Source organism: Thalassophryne amazonica, chromosome 8 (genome assembly GCF_902500255.1).
Source record: "Thalassophryne amazonica chromosome 8, fThaAma1.1, whole genome shotgun sequence".
Taxonomy (NCBI): Eukaryota; Metazoa; Chordata; class Actinopteri; order Batrachoidiformes; family Batrachoididae; genus Thalassophryne; species Thalassophryne amazonica.
Window position 1 is genome coordinate 52429894 of NC_047110.1, and position 23800 is coordinate 52453693.

At 39.8% G+C, this 23800-nt stretch overlaps 1 protein-coding gene across 2 annotated transcripts in view; it reads right to left on the minus strand.

Annotated features, from left to right (window-relative positions):
* The window catches only part of caprin1b (cell cycle associated protein 1b), a 46648-nt gene that overhangs the window by 19486 nt on the left and 3362 nt on the right, over nt 1-23800 (minus strand). For both annotated transcript variants that reach the window (XM_034176258.1, XM_034176257.1), the window contains exons 2-6: nt 22457-22621; nt 21805-21867; nt 21622-21708; nt 21293-21531; nt 21114-21196 (exon numbers count right to left, since the gene is read on the minus strand). In XM_034176258.1, the coding sequence (XP_034032149.1) occupies nt 21114-21196; nt 21293-21531; nt 21622-21708; nt 21805-21867; nt 22457-22621 (637 nt within the window). The remainder of the gene's footprint in view (nt 1-21113; nt 21197-21292; nt 21532-21621; nt 21709-21804; nt 21868-22456; nt 22622-23800) is intronic.

Genomic DNA, 23800 nt, shown 5'->3' on the forward strand with positions numbered 1-23800 from the left:
GCCTGTGGCATCATATTCAAGAAGACTTGAGGCTGTAATTGCTGCCAAAGGTGCCTCAACAAAGTATTGAGCAAAGCGTATGAATACTTAGGCACATTTTATTTATTTATTTTTTTAATTTGCAAAAATTTAAAAATAACTTTTTTCATGTTGTCATTATGTGGTGTTGTGAGTAGTACTTTGAGGGAAAAATGTATTTATTCCATTTTGGAAGAAGGCCCTAATATAAGAAAATGTGGAAAAAATGAAATGTGAATACTTTCTGGATGCACTGCATACAAACGTGTCTTTCTTCTTTTTTCACACTTGCAGTAAATTGAAACTGCATCATACGAGTATTACTGCTGTTTATATAAAAGATACTGTCAGTGCATACATCCATTTTGTGGAGAGATTAGATTTGGCTGCATTCCTTTCTTGTGCAGTTTTATTAATTACATTATTTTGATTGTTCTTTAGACACCCTGTAAATATTAATGGTAAATATGAAAGAAGCAATGCATACAGACATTTTCCATAATTATGCAATTTGATAGGGAACACAGACATGCCACTCGCACACAAAAAAAGTAAAGAATACACATCTACCAACAAAGATGTCAGCAATGTGTTCCGGGTTTTTTTTTCCCCATTATGATGAAATACAGCTGTATTGATTTGAAGGAAAACATCACAACCAGTGCTCGTCAGTATTAAAAAGAGACAAGAAAAATAAAAAGGACAGAAAACCAACAGCAAAAGTATGATACCTCATTTGTAATCTCATGAAACCACACCACCAGCAATTATGCGGCAGCACTGCAATTAAGCATATACACAATTTTTTTGTTGCACATGAGAAGAAAATATTCATTGCCACAGCTGTCACTCAAGGACGAAGCCATGAATTCAAAATAGACATTAAGCCTACACTTGTTCACTTGGACAAAGACCAAGCATTTGTCACTTTTTGTGTTCATGTGACAGCCCTTCTAGCCATAGTGATTATGATCTAACCTCAAGGAGCTAACCACCAAGGTAGCAGAACATCATAAAGAAACACATTGCTCAATGATGTTGTGCCTTTTTGGGGCAAACATTCACAATTAAACACTGGATACATAAATTTGTACAAACAGGTCAAAAGATTCCACAGTGCAAAACATTTCATTCAACAGAATTCTGCCTCTGTGGAGTTTTTCTTTGAACTATGACCCCAGTGAGCTAAAGCAATGGGGCCAGGTTTGTTTATAGGAGGTCAAACAGCTGAGCAGGAGGTGTTTTTTGGTTTTGAAACTATGGCATTTACAATAACTATTAGCTTGTATTTCCTAGAAAAGCATAGCCACCTCAACTTTGGCACTTCAGGAAAAACAAATTGCTACTTCATATCCTGTCTGAATAAGATCATCCTATGTAATGAAGTAAGACTGTACCAAGATGAAATATCTGGATGGTGTTATCACCCTGAACGGGGTAACCCATTCCCTAATGTAGCATTAGAGAGCTGACCGGTGTAGCCACACACACACACAGAGAGAGAGACAGAGATAGAGAGAGAGACAGAGAAGTGTTATTAGACGTAAAAAAAGCAGCGAAACAATTTTAATAAATGATCATCTTCACCACACAGCCTCAGTGAAACAGTGAAGTGTGAAAAACTGATTCAGAAAGTTTTTTTCATCCAGGATTCATCTTTAAAAGAGCAGACTTGCTCCTTTACTTCTTCCAGAATTATTTTTTCATTTTCTTATTGTTGTTTATGCACCAATGACACCAGATCAAATTACTTTTATGTGAGAACTTACTTGGCAATAAATTTGATTCTGATTTGACAATCAAATCAGCCCAGATTTAGCTCTTGTTCAAACAAGACAATTAGGGGTTATATATATATTTTAATAAGTATGCAATTCCACTCAAAATGTTGGGGGAAAAAAAGAAAAAAGAAAAAAAAAAAGCTAAACTGTCAACATGACAAAAACTCTGCCTGGACTCTTACTGGACTAAAGAGACAGTGTGTCATTTTTAAAGAAGAGAGCAAATGTTATGTCCATCAAATATTAATGTGTTTTTAAACTTTCGATGTGATATATTTTCTTAACAGACAGAAAAATACAAAAAAGAACTTTGATATTACAACATAAGTGTAAATTTTTGGTCTATTATTCTGGCTTTCAATGCATCTAAAACCAGTCAAAATGACTCGCAACGCGCCGCCTCGGGCGATAATTGCCAACAGCACCGCTATACTAAAAATTTTTTGGGGGAGAACCCTGTATCGTGTACACGAGACCACTGTATGGAGGGTGCCTTAGTAGCATCTTCTTGCAAGATGCTGTGGCGGGAAACATTAGATAACGAACGTCGCATCGATTAACACGCCTTTTGAAGAATACAACCCCTGGCAAAAATTATGGAGTCACCGGCCTCGGAGGATGTTCATTCAGGTGTTTAATTTTGTAGAAAAAAAGATGATCACAGACATGACAAAACTAGAGTCATTTCAAATGGCAACTTTCTGGCTTTAAGAAACACTATAAGAAATCAGGAAAAAAAAAAATTGTGGCAGTCAGTAACGGTTACTTTTTTAGACCAAGTAGAGGGAAAAAAAAATATGGAATCACTCAATTCTGAGGAAAAAATTATGGAATCATGAAAAACAAAAGAACGCATCACTAGTATTTTGTTGCACCACCTCTGGCTTTTTTAACAGCTTGCAGTCTCTGAGGCATGGACTTAATGAGTGACAAACAGTACTCTTCATCAATCTGGCTCCAACTTTCTCTGATTGCTGTTGCCAGATCAGCTTTGCAGGTTGGAGCCTTGTCATGGACCATTTTCTTCAACTTCCACCAAAGATTTTCAATTGGATTAAGATCCGGACTATTTGCAGGCCATGACATTGACCCTATGTGTCTTTTTGCAAGGAATGTTTTCACAGTTTTTGCTCTATGGCAAGATGCATTATCATCTTGAAAAATGATTTCATCATCCCCAAACATCCTTTCAATTGATGGGATAAGAAAAGTGTCCAAAATATTAACATAAACTTGTGCATTTATTGATGATGTAATGACAGCCATCTCCCCAGTGCCTTTACCTGACATGCAGCCCCATATCATCAATGACTGTGGAAATTTACATGTTCTCTTCAGGCAGTCATCTTTATAAATCTCATTGGAACGGCACCAAACAAAAGTTCCAGCATCATCACCTTGCCCAATGCAGATTCAAGATTCATCACTGAATATGACTTTCATTCAGTAATCCACAGTCCACGACTGCTTTTCCTTAGCCAATTGCAACCTTGTTTTTTTCTGTTTAGGTGTTAATGATGGCTTTCGTTTAGCTTTTCTGTATGTAAATCCCATTTCCTTTAGGCGGTTTCTTACAGTTCGGTCAGACATTGACTCCAGTTTCCTCCCATTCGTTCCTCATTGACATCTCTCGTGTTGAAGCCATGATTTATGTCAGTCCATTTGGTGCAACAGTAAGTAAACCACCAGGGTTACTTGTCCTATGGAACAAATGGACAGACGCAAAGTGGAAAAGTGTGCTGTGGTATGATGAGTCCACATTTCAGATTGTTTTTGGAAATCATGGATGTCGTGTCCTCCAGATAAAAGAGGAAAAAAAACGACCATCCAGATTGTTACCAGTGCAAAGTTGAAAAGCCAGCATCTGTGATGGTATGGGGGTGTGTTAGTGCCCTTGGCATGGGCAACTTACACATCTGTGACGGCACCATCAATGATGAAAGGTACATCCAGGTTTTGGAGCAACACATGCTGCCATCCAAACAATGTCTTTTTCAGGGATATTCCTGCTTATTTCAGCAAGACAATGCCAAGCCACCTTCTGCACATGTTACAACAGCATGGCTTCGTAGTAAAAGAGTGCGGGTACTAGACTGGCCTGCCTGCAGTCCAGACCTGTCACCCATTGAAAATGTGTTGCGCATTATGATGCGCAAAATACGACAACTGAGACCCCGGACTGTTGAACAACTGAAGTCGTACATCAAGCAAGAATGGGAAAAAATTCCACCTACAAAGCTTCAATAATTAGTGTCCTCAGGTCCCAAATGCTTATTGAGTGTTGTTAGAAGGAAAGGTGATGTAACACAGTGGTAAACATACCACTGTCCCAGCTTTTTTGAAACGTGTTGCAGGCATCCATTTCAAAGTGAGCAAATATTTGCACAAAAACAAAAAAGTCTATCAGTTTGAACATTAAATATCTTGCTTTGTGGTGTATTCAATTGAATATAGGTTGAAGAGGATTTGCAAATCATTGTATTCTGTTTTTATTTACATTTCACACAACATCCCAACTTCATTGGAATTGAGGTTGTAAGTTCTGGAGTTAATTCCAAATGTTGAACTTTTATTTAGTAGCCGTTCATTACAACTCAATACAAGAGCAATCTGAGAATTCTGACGTCCACCAATCCAGATCACCTCCAAAATTCAGTAGAGTCTTTCAGGTCCTTATAGCCATCTGTGGTGCAAATGTGTTGAGAATCCGTGAAGTAATTTTGACATAATCCTTAAAAACCTATAAAGTGTAACTTGATCCAGATTCCAGATCACCTCCAAAATTCATTGAAATCTTCTTCCATGGCCTAATATATAGATAGATATAAGAGGTCTGTGAGAAAAGTATCCGACATTTTTTAAAAAACCATATGGATTTGAGGGGAGATTTTTTTTTAATGAAAGACGTGCGGACGGATCGACTGCGAGCCGACACGGTGCGCCCGCCACAGGAAAAACACCTCCGTTGGAAGCCTTAAGGACAAGATGGAACATGCCCTGCTGTTAAACAATTTCTCAGATACTCAACTGCAAGCCACCAAAAGCCGCCTGGATTTTACAAATGGTTATCAACACGGAGGTGTTTTTCCTGTGGCCGGCTGCGAGCCGACGCGCCAATCCGTCCGTACGTCTTTCTTTCCTTTAACAGTGGAATGTCCGGATAAACTGCTGATTCCGACCTCTTCTGAAAGTTCTGTTCTCTCACGACATCCTGGGTCAACAGAGACTTAAATTTGGAGGTTTTCAGCTTGAAACAGGATGACGACGTCGCCTCAGAGCGCTGCGCGACATCCCGCTCCGTGGGAAGTCCTTACAGCAATAGAAACAATCCAAAATCTCTCAGCCGTTAAAATTTACACCGAAAACCAGCTGAATTTCTCGAATGGTCTCCACTTGGATATGCCTCACAGTTCTTGAAAAAATTTTGATCAAGCACAGCGACAGTCTCAGCAACTTCTCAGACAATGCCATCGAAAAGCTGAGCGACCATTTCATTTCTAAACGGATCGCTCTGTGGATCCGTGACCATCGTGTGCAATTTCTCTGGTTATCACAAGAGCTGGACATCAACTATTTTCCTGCAGATTTCACTTTTAACAAGAGATTTTGTCATGGAAAGCCGATGGATTTGCTGCTGGACCGACACAAAATCACCTCCGTTTTGGTCTCACATGACGGCTTTCAGATGGCGTTCAGACAGCTGTCGGTGGTTTTTCAGTCGAGTAATTATCCAAGAAATTGTGGACAAGCCTGGACATGCCAGAACATGTTCTGTGACGCTTCATCACGACGCGGAATTCCTCCGGACGTCTGTCTCAATTTGCCGAAAAGTGCTGATGTCCACGTCTTTTCACAATTCCTGTGCTAGTCCAGACGACGTCCCGGATAAAACACAGCGTCCAGTTATTCAACAAATCTGGGAGAATGGTGGCTCTGAGAGGCAGAATAGCTAACGAGGCTCATCTCTGAGCATGGCGCTAATGTCAAGAAGTTCAAAATGTAGCAACAACAGCATGGGGCAGTTTGTGTATGGGGTACTACGACGACAAACAAGGATTTTAGAGGCATGTTTGTGGTGAGATCAAGGCTGATAGAAGCCCATTATCCGAGTACAGGACAGGCTATTTTCGCGCTGCCCTCTCGCAAACTTCATTGTGACAATTTTGATGCTGTATATAAAATAATTATTTTGTAGCGGATTAATCATTTTCTGTCACAGTTTGGATGTTGAAAACACCTCTAATTGCTTCTGGAATCACAGACAACAATTACAGCTGGAGCTTTTTTTCCCTCTCTCTCTCTCTTCTCTCTTGTGCTGCGTGAGGTGGAGAACATATTTGAAACAGACCTAAAAGGTCATTATTTGTAACATTTATATTGCAATGGCTTGGTAATACAGTTGCATGTTCATTCCTTCTTTATAAGCAGCTGTAAAAGTATGTTCATGATAGATTTAACATCTTGTTATAATGGATCAGATGAGCTCCGCTGTGTGCGCACTGGCGCAATGACTTGCACTCAAGACGAGCATTTACACAGAACGCAAGCGTGCAAAAGAGCAATTCTGCAGACAATAACGGCCAAACACAAAATTAAAAGTTGGATCACTGGCGTCAAAATGACTGTAAAGCCATGGAAGAAATAAAGTCAGTCTGTCTAGTTTTTCTTTGGGGGCGTCCACACAGGTGCAGGTGTATAATTAAAGGCTACAGCGGTGAGCAGCTACCGACAGGCCCGAAGCAAGCTACAGCGGCGAGCCATCATCCACCAGGCCCGACGCAGGCTACAGCGGCGAGCAGCTACCGACAGGCCCGAAGCAAGCCATCATCCACCAGGCCCAACGCAGGCTACAGCAGCGAGCCATCATCCACCAGGCCCGACGTAGGCTACAGCCATCATCCACCAGGCCCGACGTAGGCTACAGCGGTGAGCCAGCTTCCACCAGATCCGACGCAGGCGACAGCGGTGAGCCAGCTACTGAGTTAGCCGAGAAGTAGGTTAGCAAACAAACTATTTGTGTCCAAAGATGCCATCGAAGAGAAACCTTTCTTTGGAGGAGTGTGACGAAATCAGAAAGTCACTTGATACTTTAACGGAAGATGTTGCTTTAATCCGTCAGGACCAAAAGAGAATCATTGCGCTTCTGGATGAAGTGAAGCAATTACGAGAAGAAAATAAGGAAAAGAACAGGAGGATCACAGAGCTTGAAAGGAAAGTTGATGAGTTGGAACAATATACAAGAATGAAAGATATTGTAATCACGGGGTTTAAGATCAAACCCAGGTTGTATGCTCATGCGGTGATTGCGAATAACAAACAGAATGAGCCCAGTGAGGAAGAGTCAAGCAGCCTTTCTCAATGTGCACGATATTTCACTGGATGTAAGTGATTTGGAAGCCTGTCACACATTACCGAGAAGAAGACGAGAGGACGTGCCAGCCCTGATATTACGTTTTGCAAATCTCAAGAAAAAGATTACCTTAATTAAACAAGGAAGAAAACTGAAAGGTACTAATGTCTATATGAACGATCACCTGACACGGAAAAATGCCGAAATTGCCAGAAAAGCCAGACACCTGAGGAAACTAAAAAAGATCCAAAGCACTTGGGTAAATAACTGTAAAGTCTTTATTAAGCTCAGTGGGTCACCGGAGGAGGCTAAGGTGTTGGTGGTTAAGAACCTCAGTGACTTAGATATTTATGAGGGGACGTCTACTACTACTACTAGAGATTTAGTTACTGGTGAATTTTGAGCCTTTGATGAACACAAAGGCAAAGATGAATCAAGAGATGGTAATTCTTGATCAATTATTACTAATAGTATAGAATTCATTTTTATTTAAAAAAAAAAAGATGAGTACAGATTCAGAATTATATCAAAGGACAATGCATTTGGAGCAACTGAATCTATTTTCATATACTGATTATAATTTTCAAGACTTAGAAAATGAACTAGACCCGGATAATACTTTTTACTCTACATTTAATGTTGATTCTAAATATTATACTGTTGATGATTTTCTACATGCTATGACAATGAAGGAAAAACTGTCAATTATCCACTTTAACTGTAGAAGTATGTATGCTAATTTTAATGTTATCAAAGAATATATACAGCAGTTTGCACATCCATTTAGTATAATGGCTTTGTCAGAAACTTGGTTTAATGAGGACAAAGGTATTGACTTTGAAATAGAAGAATATGAACTTAAGTATGTTAATAGGAAAAATGAAATAGGTGGAGGAGTGGCACTATATATTCATAATAGCATTAGGTTTAAATTAGTAGAGGATATGACTCTGGCTATAGAAAGTTGTTACAATTGAAATCCATAATGATATGGAGAGAAATGTAATTGTGAGTTGTTTGTATCGGTCTCCAGGAACTGATGTAGAATTATTCATTGACTGTAGGAAAAATATTTTCAAAGAAGGAAAATAAAACTGTTTATATGTAGAGATTTTAATATAGATATACTAAATCACACAAAGCACAAATGGACTAATGATTTTCTTAATATGATGTTTGGCATGAGCCTTTATCCGACTATAACTAGACCTAACAGGGTAACAGATCACAGTTCCACTTTAATTGATAACATCTTCACAAATAGCACTATGAATGACATTACAGGCGGCCTAATGGTCTGTGATATATCGGACCATCTACCAGTGTTTATTATATATAACAACAAAATTACAGATTGTAGAGGGAAAAAACACATCTATAAACGGGTTTGTTCGGAGGAAGCAAATAAATCCCTGAACAATGATTTAAATTCCCAGGATTGGAACTTAATTTATTGTGAGAAAGAGGTGGACAGGGCTTATAGTAAGTTTATGGAGATATTCATGGAATTAGATGACACACACTGTCCAATTAAGAAATATAGTTGTAAAAAAAGATTTGTGGAACGTCCTTGGATGACCAAAAGTCTACAGAATGCTTGTAGAATGAAAAATAGTCTTTACAAAATATTTATTAAATTGAAAACTAAGGAAGCTGAAAGAAAATATAAGCTATATAAGAATAAACTAACAGAGCTATTAAGAACTAGTAAAAAATTATATTATAGAAAACAACTGGAAAGGAATAAATGTGATACAAAAAGGTTTGGGGAATATTAAAAGATCTTATGCAGCATGGAAGGAGAAAAACGATATATCCAGATTATTTTATTGAGAAGGATAAAGATAACTATGAGATGAGTGAAACTGTAAATCATTTTAATGATTTTTTTTTGTTAATATTGGCCCGGATTTGGCCAATAAAATTTCTGGTAAAGGTCCTGATTCTCCAATACTTAAGAGAAATAGAAATTCATTTTTTCCTCTCTCCTGTAGATGAACTTGAAATTATTACTATTGTTAGAAAATTTAAAAGTAAATCTTCAACTGATTTTCAAGATATTAATATGATACTGGTTAAAAAAGTAATAGAAAGTATTGTCAAACCACTTGTATATATTTGTAATTTATCTTTTATAACAGGAAAATTTCCAAGCAAAATGAAAATGGCTAAAGTTGTCCCTCTATTTAAAAGTGGAGATAAACACATTTTTACAAACTATAGACCAGTTTCTTTACAACGGAGAGAAAGCAGTTTGTGAAAATGGGTGAGTTTACATCAAATAACTTGGAGATTTTATGCCGAGTAACCCAAGGTTCAATTTTGGGAGCAAAGTTATTTAATTTATATATAAATGACATATTTAATATATCCAAAGTGATGAGAATGATTTTATTTGCGGATGACACAAACATTTTATGCAAATGAAAATTATAGTGAACTTACCCGTATTATTATTGAGGAATTGAATAAACTAAAAAGTTGGATGGACAAATAAATTATCTTTAAATCTAGATAAAACTAAAATGTTTTTCAGAAATTACAAAGTAAACTGAGATAAAGATATGTACAAATGGTGTTCAAATTGAAAGAGTATCAGAATGTAAATTTCTTGGTGTAATAATAGATGAAAAAATAAGTTGGAAAAAGCACATTAGATATATACAGAGTAAAGTTTCCAAAGGTCTCGCAGTTATTAATAAAGTTACATATTTTTTGGAGCATGATGCCCTTCGAGTGTTATACTGTACATTGATTTTGCCTGATTTAACTTACTGTATAGAAGTATGGGGTAACAACTATAAGAGTTCACTTCATCCCCTCGTTATATTACAAAAACGCGCAGTTAGAATTTTGCATAAAGTAGGATATCTAGACCACACAAATGAATTGTTTATCAGGTCAAAATTATTAAAAATGACTGATTTGGTAAAGTTTCATACTGCATTACTAATGTTTACAGCCAATAAAAATGAACTGCCATGTAATATACAGAAACTGTTCTGTAAGAGAGAAGGACAGTATGGATTGAGGGGATGTGGTAACTTTATAGTAAATTATGTAAGAACTACTCTGAAAAGTTGGTGTGTGTCGGTATGTGGAGTTAAATTATGGAATCATTTGGATAACCACATTAAATTGTGTAGAAACATTTATAAGTTCAAAAAGAAATAAAGAAATTATGTTAGCACAGTACACAAACGAGTAAAAATGTTAATAGAGTTAGTAAGAAGTGTAGACGATTACATAGACATTGAACAGTACTTGGTGTATGACATTATGTCAGTAATGATCAGGGTGCAAGACTATTTGTAATTGCTTAGAAGGTAAAAATGTTTTAAACTTTAAATGAATTGAAAATAATGGAATGCCATTGATGCAATTGTTAGTACCTAACTATATTCTAATGTAGATATAAAATGTAAATGTAAATATGAAATTGTTCTATTCTGTTTAGTTATGTTATTTTCTGATTTCTATCTTATTTGAGTGTATTTAACTGTGGATGGTAACGGGTGTACGGTGTGGGCCCATGCCCTTTCAGCTGCACCTAATTTGAGAAACTGAGTTATTGTTGTATTTTTCTTTTGTTTGTTTTTTATGTATGTTAGTAAGAGTTTGTTGGTATTTTGTTTTGTTTATGTGCGTGCTGAATAAATTCATTCATTCATTCAAAGTGGCCACCTCACTGTGGTGTCTTTTTGTTTGTCACAGAGAGCTGGGTGCACCCACAGAACTGCTGCATTTAATGACTCTGGAACACAGGTGAACTGCAGCCTGACGCACGGATGCACACACTGGCCGGAATGTGCAGGAGTGTCTTTTTTGTGTCTTTTTAGACACCCAAATCATAAGCTGTTCACATCTACCTTTGTAAAGAAACCCTTTTGTGATCACATCCTAGGATTTAAGGAAAAATGGTGAAGACAGCTAAGAAAAGAATCAGAAAAAACAGAAATCTTTTAAAATACAAAAGATGTTTCTTTTTCCTGGTCAAAAAAGGATGAACGGAAATTTTAAGTGGTTTGATTTTCTCTTCATATGTAGAATAGGCTAATAAAAAATAAAACGACTGGCAAATAGAAAAGTAAAAATTAAGCATTTTCTCTCATTCCAAACACACAAATAGGGTGAGATAAAAAAAAATAAATAAAATAAATATTGGACTGCAAGTACCAACACTGCACAGCACAGCGTTCACTTTAGAAATGATCTGGTCGTTTCAGCCTATCGATGGCCGCTCGGAGAGCGGCGCGCCCTCCGCCGCTGTGGGCCGTCTTTAATCCGGTTGTAATGCTCCTTAATCTGTGTGACGCCCAGAGTATCCTCACCCAAAGCCGTCTGAATCTTCTGAATGGTTTCCACCTGGCTGTCTCACATTTTCTGGAAAAATTTGATTCAGCGCTGCTCCAATCGCTCAGCCATTTGTCTGACAATGAAAATCTGATGAGGGGGCTGGACCAGTGCTCACTCAAAGCCTGCGCACAGGCGAATGACGCAACCGACAGGCGCGAAAAAACTCACGCATGCGCACGAAGGTTCAAGCTTGGCTGATGCAAGCACACGATTCAAATCCATATAGTTTTTTAAAAAAAATAAAAAGGCAGATAGTTTTCTAACAGACCTCGTATAACACAGAATGGGAGGCACAGCAAGAACACAATTATGCAAAACTTAAAACTGCACATCAATGCACAGTAAACTGATTGAACAATATTCAGTTGAACTTATTTGAGCTAATATTCAATAGCAGAATAATTTTGTCATTCATAGCTGTGTCTATTCAAAAGAATAAGGTTCTACATGATATCAGGTAAAATGCTCAGTTTTAAAAATTGCATGTCAGTGCTGCTTTATTACACTCAACAAAAATATAAACGCAACACTTTTGGTTTTGCTACCATTTTGTATGAGATGAACTCAAAGATCTAAAACTTTTTCCACATACACAATATCACCATTTCCCTAAAATATTGTTCACAAACCAGTCTAAATCTGTGATAGTGAGCACTTCTCCTTTGCTGAGATAATCCATCCCACCTCACGGGTGTGCCATATCAAGATGCTGATTAGACACCACGATTAGTGCACAGGTGTGCCTTAGAGTGCCCACAATAAAAGGCCACTCTGAAAGGTGCAGTTTTATCACACAGCACAATGCCACAGATGTCGCAAGATTTGAGAAAGCGTGCAATTGGCATGCTGACAGCAGGAATGTCAACCAGAGCTGTTGCTCGTGTATTGAATGTTCATTTCTCTACCATAAGCCATCTCCAAAGGCGTTTCAGAGAATTTGGCAGTACATCCAACCAGCCTCACAACCGCAGACCACGTGTAACCACACCAGCCCAGGACCTCAACATCCAGCATGTTCACCTCCAAGATCGTCTGAGACCAGCCACTTGGACAGCTGCTGAAACAATCAGTTTGCATATCCAAAGAATTTCTCCACAAACTGTCAGAAACCGTCTCAGGGAAACTCATCTGCATGCTCGTCATCCTCATCGGGGTCTCGACCTGACTCCAGCTCGTCGTCGTAACCGACTTGAGTGGGCAAATGCTCACATTCGCTGGCGTTTGGCACGTTGGAGAGGTGTTCTCTTCACGGATGAATCCCGGTTCACAGTGTTCAGTGCAGATGGCAGACAGCGTGTGTGGCGTCATGTGGGTGAGCGGTTTTCTGATGCCAATGTTGTGGATCGAGTGGCCCATGGTGGCGGTGGGGTTATGGTATGGGCAGGCGTCTGTTATGGATGAAGAACACGGGTGCATTTTATTGATGGCATTTTGAATGCACAGAGATACCGTGATGAGATCCTGAGGCCCATTGTTGTGCCATACATCCAAGAACATCACCTCATGTTGCAGCAGGATAATGCACGGCCCCATGTTGCAAGGATCTGTACACAATTCTTAGAAGCTGAAAATGTCCCAGTTCTTGCATGGCCGGCATACTCACCAGACATGTCACCCATTGAGCATGTTCGGGATGCTCTGGACCGGCGTATACGACAGCGTGTACAACTTTGCACTTCCAGCAACTTCGCACAGCCATTGAAGAGGAGTGGACCAACATTCCACAGGCCACAATTGACAACCTGATCAACTCTATGCGAAGGAGATGTGTTGCACATGAGGCAAATGGTGGTCACACCAGATACTGACTGGTACCCCCCCATTAAAACAAAACTGCACCTTTCAGAGTGGCCTTTTATTGTGGGCAGTCTAAGGCACACCTGTGCACTAATCATGGTGTCTAATCAGCATCTTGATATGGCACACCTGTGAGGTGGGATGGATTATCTCAGCAAAGGAGAAGTGCTATCTCAGATTTAGACTGGTTTGTGAACAATATTTGAGGGAAATGGTGATATTGTGTATGTGGAAAACATTTTAGATCTTTGAGTTCATCTCATACAAAATGGGAGCAAAACCAAAAGTGTTGCGTTTATATTTTTGTTGAGTGTATGTATCGGTGAGAATGAAACAGCAGAGATTGAAGTAAGATATTATTGAGCCAATAGGACACCTGAACCATTTGGAGAAAGCACAGTCAACACATGGAAAACAAATCATCTGTCTTTCAGCAAAAGCCCAGAATCAACAGGAAATCCATCACTTCATGAACACAAGAAATTCAGGAAATAATGTTTTTTCAAGAACCAATCATTTTTACAATGAACTGACTGTTTATAGGCTTCTTTGTAGTGTTAAACACTAGTCAACACAACTTCCAGCAAAGACTTTTGGGAAACTGTGTTTCACTGTTTTGCCATCATCACGGAGGCACCATTTTCCACATGCATCAAGTGGTCCTAACACCAGATGCATTCAGCTTCCTTATGTTATCATGTGTTTACAGCGTGGACAAGGCCAAAATCTCACTTTTGTTCAAATCAAATCAATTTTATTTATATAGCGCCAAATCACAACAAACAGTTGCCCCAAGGCGCTCTACATTGTAAGGCAAAGCTATACAATAATTACGGAAAAACCCCAACGGTCAAAACGACCCCCTGTGAGCAAGCACTTGGCGACAGTGGGAAGGAAAAACTCCCTTTTAACAGGAAGAAACCTCCAGCAGAACCAGGCTCAGGGAGGGGCAGTCTTCTGCTGGGACTGGTTGGGGCTGAGGGAGAGAACCAGGAAAAAGACATGCTGTGGAGGGGAGCAGAGATCAATCACTAATGATTAAATGCAGAGTGGTGCATACAGAGCAAAAAGAGAAAGAAACACTCAGTGCATCATGGGAACCCCCCAGCAGTCTAAGTCTATAGTAGCATAACTAAGGGATGGTTCAGGGTCACCTGATCCAGCCCTAACTATAAGCTTTAGCAAAAAGGAAAGTTTTAAGCCTAATCTTAAAAGTAGAGAGGGTGTCTGTCTCCCTGATCTGAATTGGGAGCTGGATCCACAGGAGAGGAGCCTGAAAGCTGAAGGCTCTGCCTCCCATTCTACTCTTAAAAACCCTAGGAACTACAATTGAGCCTGCAGTCTGAGAGCGAAGCGCAGTCCTACATATTTGTTTAATATGCGCATTGAAAGACATATCCTGATCAAAAATGACTCCAAGATTTCTCATAGTATTAATAGAGGTCAGGGTAATGCCATCCAGAGTAAGGATCTGGTTAGACACCATGTTTCTAAGATTTGTGGGGCCAAGTACAATAGCTTCAGGTTTATCTGAGTTTAAAAGCAGGAAATTAGAGGTCATCCATGTCTTTATGTCTGTAAGACAATCCTGCAGTTTAGCTAATTGGTGTGTGTCCTCTGGCTTCATGGATAGATAAAGCTGGGTATCATCTGCGTAACAATGAAAATTTAAGCAATACCGTCTAATAATACTGCCTAAGGGAAGCATGTATAAAATGAATAAAATTGGTCCTAGCACAGAACCTTGTGGAACTCCATAATTAACCTTAGTCTGTGAAGAAGATTCCCCATTTACATGAACAAATTGTAATCTATTAGATAAATATGATTCAAACCACCGCAGCGCAGTGCCTTTAATACCTATGGCATGCTCTAATCTCTAATAACATTTTATGGTCAACAGTATCAAAAGCAGCACTGAGGTCTAACAGAACAAGCACAGAGATGAGTCCACTGTCTGAGGCCATAAGAAGATCATTTGTAACCTTCACTAATGCTGTTTCTGTACTATGATGAATTCTAAAACCTGACTGAAACTCTTCAAATAGACCATTCCTCTGCAGATGATCAGTTAGCTGTTTTACAACTACCCTTTCAAGATTTTTTTGAGAGAAAAGGAAGGTTGGAGATTGGCCTATAATTAGCTAAGATAGCTGGGTCAAGTGATGGCTTTTTAAGTAATGGTTTAATTACTGCCACCTTAAAAGCCTGTGGTACATAGCCAACTAATAAAGATAGATTGATCATATTTAAGATCGAAGCATTAATTAATGTTAGGGCTTCCTTGAGCAGCCTGGTAGGAATGGGGTCTAATAGACATGTTGATGGTTTGGAGGAAGTAACTAATGAAAATAACTCAGACAGAACAATCGGAGAGAAAGAGTCTAACCAAATACCGGCATCACTGAAAGCAGCCAAAGAGAACAATATGTCTTTGGGATGGTTATGAGTAATTTTTTCTCTAATAGTTAAAATTTTATTAGCAAAGAAAGTCATGAAGTCATTACTAGTTAAAGTTAAAAGGAATACACGGCTTAATAGAGCTCTGACTCTGTCAGCCTGGCTAGAGTGCTGAAAAGAAACCTGGGGTTGTTCTTATTTTCGTCAATTAGTGATGAGTAGTAAGATGTCCTAGCTTTACGGAGGGCTTTTTTAATAGAGCAACAGACTCTTTTTCCAGGCTAAGTGAAGCTCTTCTAAATTAGTGAGATGCCATTTCCTCTCCAACTTACAGGTTATCTGCTTTAAGCTGCAAGTTTGTAAGTTATACCATGGAGTCAGGCACTTCTGATTTAAGGCTCTCTTTTTCAGAGGAGCTACAGCATCCAAAGTTGTCCTCAATGAGGATATAAAACTATTGACAAGATAATCTATCTCACTCACAGAGTTTAGGTGGCTACTCTGCCCTGTGTTGGTATATGGCATTGGAGAACATAAAGAAGGAATCATATCCTTAAACCTAGTTACAGTGCTTTCTGAAAGACTTCTACTGTAATGAAACTTATTCCCCACTGCTGAGTAGTCCATCAGAGTAAATGTAAATGTTATTAAGAAATGATCAGACAGAAGGGGGCTTTCAGGGAATACTGTTAAGTCTTCAATTTCCACACCATAAGTCAGAACAAGATCTCTGGTATGATTAAAGTGGTGGGTGGACTCATTTACATTTTGAGCAAAGCCAATCGAGTCTAACAATAGATTAAATGCAGTGTTGAGACTGTCATTCTCAGCATCTGTGTGAATGTTAAAATCGCCCACTATAATTATCTTATCTGAGCTAAGCACTAAGTCAGACAAAAGGTCCGAAAATTCACAGAGAAACTCACAGTAATGACCAGGTGGACGATAGATAACAATAAATAAAACTGGTTTTTGGGACTTCCAATTTGGATGGACAAGAGTAAGAGTCAAGCTTTCAAATGAGTTAAAGCTATGTCTGGGTTTTTGATTAATTAATAAGCTGGAGTGGAAGATTGCTGCTAATCCTCCGCCTCGGCCCGTGCTACGAGTGTTCTGGCAGTTAGTGTGACTCGGGGGTGTTGACTCATTTAAACTAACATATTCATCCTGCTGTAACCAGGTTTCTGTAAGGCAGAATAAATCAATATGTTGATCAATTATTATATCATTTACCAACAGGGACTTAGAAGAGAGATCTAATGTTTAATAGACCACATTTAACTGTTTTAGTCTGTGGTGCAGTTGAAGGTGCTATATTATTTTTTTCTTTTTGAATTTTTATGCTTAAATAGATTTTTGCTGGTTATTGGTGGTCTGGGAGCAGGTACCGTCTCTACGGGGATGGGGTAATGAGGGGATGGCAGGGGGAGAGAAGCTGCAGAGAGGTGTGTAAGACTACAACTCTGCTTCCTGGTCCCTACCCTGGATAGTCACGGTTTGGAGGATTTAAGAAAATTGGCCAGATTTCTAGAAATGAGAGCTGCTCCATCTAAAGTGGGATGGACGCCGTCTCTCCTAACACCAGGTTTTCCCCAGAAGCTTTGCCAATTATCTATGAAGCCCACCTCATTTTTTAGACACCACTCAGACAGCCAGCAATTCAGGGAGAACATGCGGCTAAACATGTCACTCCCGGTCCGATTGGGGAGGGGCCCAGAGAAAACTACACAGTCCGACATTGTTTTTGCAAAGTTACACACCGATTCAATGTTAATTTTAGTGACCTCCGATTGGCGTAATCGGGTGTCATTACTGCCGACGTGAATTACAATCTTACCAAATTTACGCTTAGCCTTAGCCAGCGGTTTCAAATTTCCTTCAATGTCACCTGCTCTGGCCCCCGGAAGACAACTGACTATGGTTGCTGGTGTCGCTAACTTCACATTTCTCAAAACAGAGTCGCCAATAACCAGAGTTTGTTCCTTGGCGGGTGTGTCGCCGAGTGGGGAAAAACGGTTAGAGATGTGAACGGGTTGGCGGTGTACACGGGGCTTCTGTTTAGGGCTACGCTTCCGCTTCCTCCTCACATTCACCCAGTCGGCCTGCTTTCCCGGGTGCTCAGGATCTGTCGGAGGGAAACTAACGGCGGCTAAGATACCTTGGTCCGCACCGACTACAGGGGCCTGGCTAGCTGTAAAATTTTCCATGGTGCGGAGCCGAGTCTCCAATTCACCCAGCCTGGCCTCCAAAGCTACGAATAAGCTACACTTATTACAAGTACCATTACTGCTAAAGGATGCCGAGGAATAACTAAACATTTCACACCCAGAGCAGAAAAGTGCGGGAGAGATAGGAGAAGCCGCCATGCTAAACCGGCTAAGAGCTAGTAGCTGCGCTAAGCTAGCAGATTCCTAAAAACACACAAAGTGAATAATGTGTAAATAATTTAGAGGTGATTCAGCAGAGGGAGTGCTTTAGTTAAGGCACGTGAAGATTACACTGTGAAACAAATCGTTATCTAGTTAACTAGATCAATCTAACTGCGCAGATTAAACAGCTAACAGATACAGCAGAACACCGCTGTGATACAATACCGCAGTGAGAGTCAACCACAAGTAGAGGCACCACAAGAGGGCCGTTCAAAACGCTGGTGTCCTGACATTTCATCCTACCTACGAATCACAGCACCACATCATCTGAGTCTAAATTCTCGAACCTGTTGTGTGGGCCGCCAGAAGAGGAGGTACTGCTGGCCCACCACCAGAGGGTGCCCTGCCTGAAGTGCGGGCTTCAGGCACGAGAGGGCGCTGCCGCCACGGACACAACCGGGAGTGACAGTGTGAGAGAGGTGAAGATATGACAACATTTCAAAAACCTGACCAATGAGAGGTGCTGCAAGAAATACCACCGGGGTATTATGCGCTGGCTGATCAAGAACACCATCATTCACTGTGGAAATACGGCGCAATTGCGCTTGCAAAAATAGTCAAAAATCTGAATTTTAAACTGATCATATATTCTTCAATCACAAGTTTTAACTTTTTAAAATGAATGACATTCTTTATTTTCAGAAATGATTCAAATATTGTTATGTTATCAAGCAATAAACTAGTTTATTGGTACAGAAAATTGTTGAAATGATTATATACATCCACTGGTCATTCTCAGAAAACCTGAATATGCTCTGAAAAAAAAATATATAATCATATTTGCAACAATTTTTTCATCTAAATAATAAAATTCACAGAGAGACCAGAGAGTGTGTGCCAACTACAGGGGCATCACACTACTCAGCCTCCCTGGTAAAGTCTACTCCAGGGTGCTGGAAAGAAAAGTTCAGCCGAAAGTCGAACCTCTGACTGAAGAGGAACAATGTGGGTTGTGTCCTGGTCGTGGAACAACCGACCACCTCTTTACTCTCACAAGGATCCTGGAGGATGCCCACCCAGTCTACATGTGTTTTGTGGACTTGGAGAAGGCATATGAATGAGTACCCTGGGAGATACTGTGGGAGGTGCTGAGGGAGTACAGAGTGAGGGGGCTCCTATCTCGGAGCCATCCAATCTCTGTACTCAAAGTGAGAGCTGTGTTCAAGTGCTCAGCATCAAGTCAGACTCGTTTCAGGTGGGGGTTGGCCTCCACCAGTGCTGCGCCTTGTCACCAATCCTGTTTGTGATATTCATGGACAGGATATCAAGACGTAGTCAGGGGAGGAGGGTTTCCAGTTTAGTGGGCTTAGGGTCTCATCGCTGCTTTTTGTAGATGATGTGGTCCTGTTGGCTTCATCGGCCTCTAACCTCCAACACTCACTGGATCGGTTCGCAGCAGAGCATGAAGGGGCTGGGATAAGGATCAGCACCTCTAAATCTGAGGCCATAGTTCTCAGCAGGAAACCAATGGATTGCCTACTCCAGGTAGGGAATGAGGTCTTGCCCCAAGTGAAGGAGTTCAAATTTAGTGTATCCCTTTGTTTTTCTGGGTAATTATTTTTTCACATCTTTACAAGTTTTGGATCTTTCCTAGTGTCAGATGCTCAGTCAAAGTCTTGACATTTTGCTGAAATGGTGATGGGATGTGGCTTTCTGTTTTTTGTTTTCCCCAGCTTGTAAAATTTAACCATTTTTATTTATTTATTAAGTTGGTGGACTGGGTCCCTGCATGAATTTCTTTTTAACACTCTCTCTGCGATTCAGCCAGTGCATTTAATTTTCGGCTGGAGGCTGAACATGCAGCCTCGCAGTCACTGCGATAATGATAATAATAATGTATTATTATTATTTTATTTGAGTTCCCATGTTTGTGAAGCATTGTGTGTTGCCCAAAAAGTGAAAATTAAAAAGCGAAACACTCATTGCAAGTCACACATAAGATAGTGCGGACTTCTTCCAGAGACTGTGGCCAGGACGGAGCTGTGTGAGGGCAGTGCTGAGCCGCTCACACCGGGCAGAGAGAGACAGCAGCCGGCCGCCGCGCGTAGAGCGGCCAGCGAATGAAACCGTTTAAAAAAAAAAAAACTGCTTTGCTTTAAATGCACTATTTCAGATGATCAGCGTGGACCGTCTTTTTCCTAAAAGGCTTTATTTCACTCTGTTTCACTCGCGTTGGAAAGCTGTAGCTTTTGCGCTAATTTGATTAGCGCTTGCTCTACTTCTGTTTTTCTGGGGACATTACAGCGCCGCACATAGGCCTGGCACATGTACCACAACATTAAACGAAGCTTCGAGGCACAGAATTCGCCTCGAACATTTTTTGTAATCGAATTACTCGACTAATTGTTTCAGCCATACACTACAATGATTATGGCAAAATCGTAATGACTGGCACCTCTGGAGGGCGTGAAGTAGCACTAACAGAATGCAAGCAAACAGGGTTACTAGCAAGGTACAATGCATTGTTGTGGCTTGACAAGGAGAACAGTGCTGTTATGTAGACTGCTGATGGAAGAAGCAAATGGAACTATACCATCTGCTCAGATTCAGCCAAATGTTGTCACATCAATAGAAGGGAGCTTCACAGTGCAGATAATGACCCAAGACATTCTGCCAAAACAATCCAAGAACATCTCAAGATGAAGAAACTGAAACTGATCTCAGAGCATGTTTTTCACTAACTAAATACTAAATGAAAAACAGAAAGACCCACAAAAGCAACAACTGAATGAGGCTGCAGTAAAAGTCTGGTAAACCACCCCAAGAAAGGAAACCATGCGTTCCAGCTGCCAGGCAGAGTGGAAAGGATTTTCATCCAAGTATGAACGGTCATCTTTATAATTAAAGTTAAGAAGTCAGTTTTCATCTATGTAATCAATTCTTTCATCTGAACTACAATGTGGATGAGTTGCAACTAAAGCAAGCAGTTAAAGTGAATAAATACAAACTTCTGGTTCTTGTTCTAAAATATGCTTGACTTACATGTTGTTCCTACCACAGCTTTATCCTTCCCTTCTAGCAGGTCCCAGAGGTGTACAGATGCTTCTTCATACTGGTCAACCAACCTGCAAAATAAATTGTAATGTGCTGTTATTAATTTCCTTATGAAAATAATTTAACATTTCATATTAATCCAGAAATATTACTTGTCTCAGACCAACCTGACATTTTGGTCACGGTCTGGCCCCACCAACTTGTAAAACTCATCCAGAGCAGTGAGATCAGTATCTGAAAGTAACGGAAAACCACTGACTCCTTGCTTCAGTTCTTGGCGCACAGTTTCATCTCCCAGTCGGTCCAAAAGGAACTGCAGTTCAAGAACAGTCTTAAGCCGTTTCTGCTCTGCCTCCTCCCGTTGCAACTGCTCCCTCCTCGCTGTCTTCTTCACCACCTTCTGAATCTAATTGCAATTTAAAAGGAACACACAAAGCCATGCAACCACGCACTAGGGCAACACTATGGAAAAGAAACTCACAATAATTATATTTACATCTTGTCCCAGTGTAAGAAAGGTCTTCTGCAACTCCCGAGCAAATTCCAAGTTATTCACAACTTCCTGATATTTTGAGAGAGCCTCCTGAAAAGAAAGCAAAACAATGCATTTGAGATTCACACAGTGTGTAAATGATTGATTTGGGCTAATAAATAACAATGGAGGCTTCTCTGTACCTACCAGCTGGTCCTGATTGAGACGCTCCCCTTTGTCCTTTCTGACTTGATAATCGTCCAGTTTACTCTGTGGTAGAACATGTAAATGCGACATAACTTAAGTCAGATTTTCAGTCCTGTGCTACTGCACATTGATACAGTATTCATAGAGGTGGCCATAGGCTAATCTTGACAGTATGCCACTGGGGGCAGTACTGCATTCAGTACAAGAAAGCGCAATATAAAAGAAGCCTAAGAGAAACCGTGAGTTTTCATCTTATTTGCATAGCATCTTATTTCTTAGTGCTGAAAATAAATGAAATGTAACATTAGAGATGAACTTTAAACTACTTATTTTCTGCATTATTTTGTCACGGTTCAACCCCATAGTGCAGCAGAGCTGCTGTGGATGCACATCACCACAAAATGCCTCCACACCATTTGAACACCCATAATTCTTTCCTCTGCAGCAGCCAAAAGAGGCTGACATACAGCAAAGTGGCAAAAACTGAGCTGAAAGCAAAGAACTTAATGCAGCCAGAAGCACTTCACCTACATATTCCGAATGAATTAAAACACCTGTCAATCATGCTTAAATAATAGGTCTAGCGACATCAGTGGCAATGGCAATTTTGAGGGGTCTAGGAAAAGAGAGAGAGAGAAGCCAAACTAATCACCTTTTTTTTCTCCATGTTGCGAACTTTCTTGTCGATGACACATAGCACTTGCTTCAAAACTTCAGACTGTCCACCAAATGCAGTGTTGCCCACTGACCCTGGAGCGGATCCCATATCTGGACTGGCAGACATCACTGTCCTATTTGCATTCGTTGCTGAGGGCATCTATAAATCACCAAGAGGAACAGTTGGCTTTGGTAAGAAGTACCTCATTACTTTGAACATTCCAGAAGTATTAAGTATTACTGTTATCAGTGTGAGGTCCAACCATGACTTTTCAAACCCATCAGATAGCTGTGTTTCAAAGCAGTATTGGACTTTCAATGAGGTCTGTAAAATTGTTCTACTTCTACAGGGCAGACATATCACTAGGACTGTGCATTTCAAGGTAAATTCACCAAATTTTGCAGACATTATTTGATATCTATCTATGCGTGTGTGTGTGTGTGTATGAAAAAAAAAAAACTATGTAATTGTGCTTTGAATGTAACCAGAATGTAAGAAAAAACAACAACAAAAAAATTTGTATCTGCCCCGCTATTCTGCGGCACAATATGTGCACTACATCTGTAGTGGGGCACACAAGCTCAAATAAATTTTTTTTGATTTTCTAAAATCAACATGGTTAAAATTATACATACAGCTAAAGGTGCAACGATGCATGTATTTGTATTGAACCGTTTCGGTACGGATGTTCGGTTCGGTACAGGGTTGTGCACAGTTGCGTGCGTTTACCGTAATTTCTGGACTATAGAGCACACCTGAATATTAGCCACACCCACCAATTCTAAAAAGAAAAAAGAAATTGTACATAAATAAGCCGCACTTGTCTATAAGCCGCAGGCATCCACGTTGTAACGTGTGATATTTACAAAGAAGGGAGAAGACTCCGCTCCGCTAACTGATCTGACAACACAAAGTGCCACAGTGCCTGTGTGTTCACTAAAACACATAGGCAAGACCTTATATTTACACTGTGTGTGAAATCACAGCGCATGAGGAGCGCAGCTTTCAGGAAATCAATTGACATATTTGTTGTTTGAGAACATTTTATTTAACTTATTACCAGGCAGCACTTTTTATTTCTTTATTTTTATTTTATTTTCCTGTCTGTATAAAATTGCAATAAATTGTTGGTTTAAACAACAAGCAAATTTAGGTTTTGCATTTTGTTCCCATAATGTACTGAAAATGAACCTAACCATGACCTCAAAACCGAGGTATGTATCAAACCGTGATTTTTGTGTATCGTTACACCCCTACATACAGCACACCTAATATGGCAATCAACAACCTAATGTTGGAATTCTAGTTGGACTATTTGACTAGTCTTCTTTACACAAA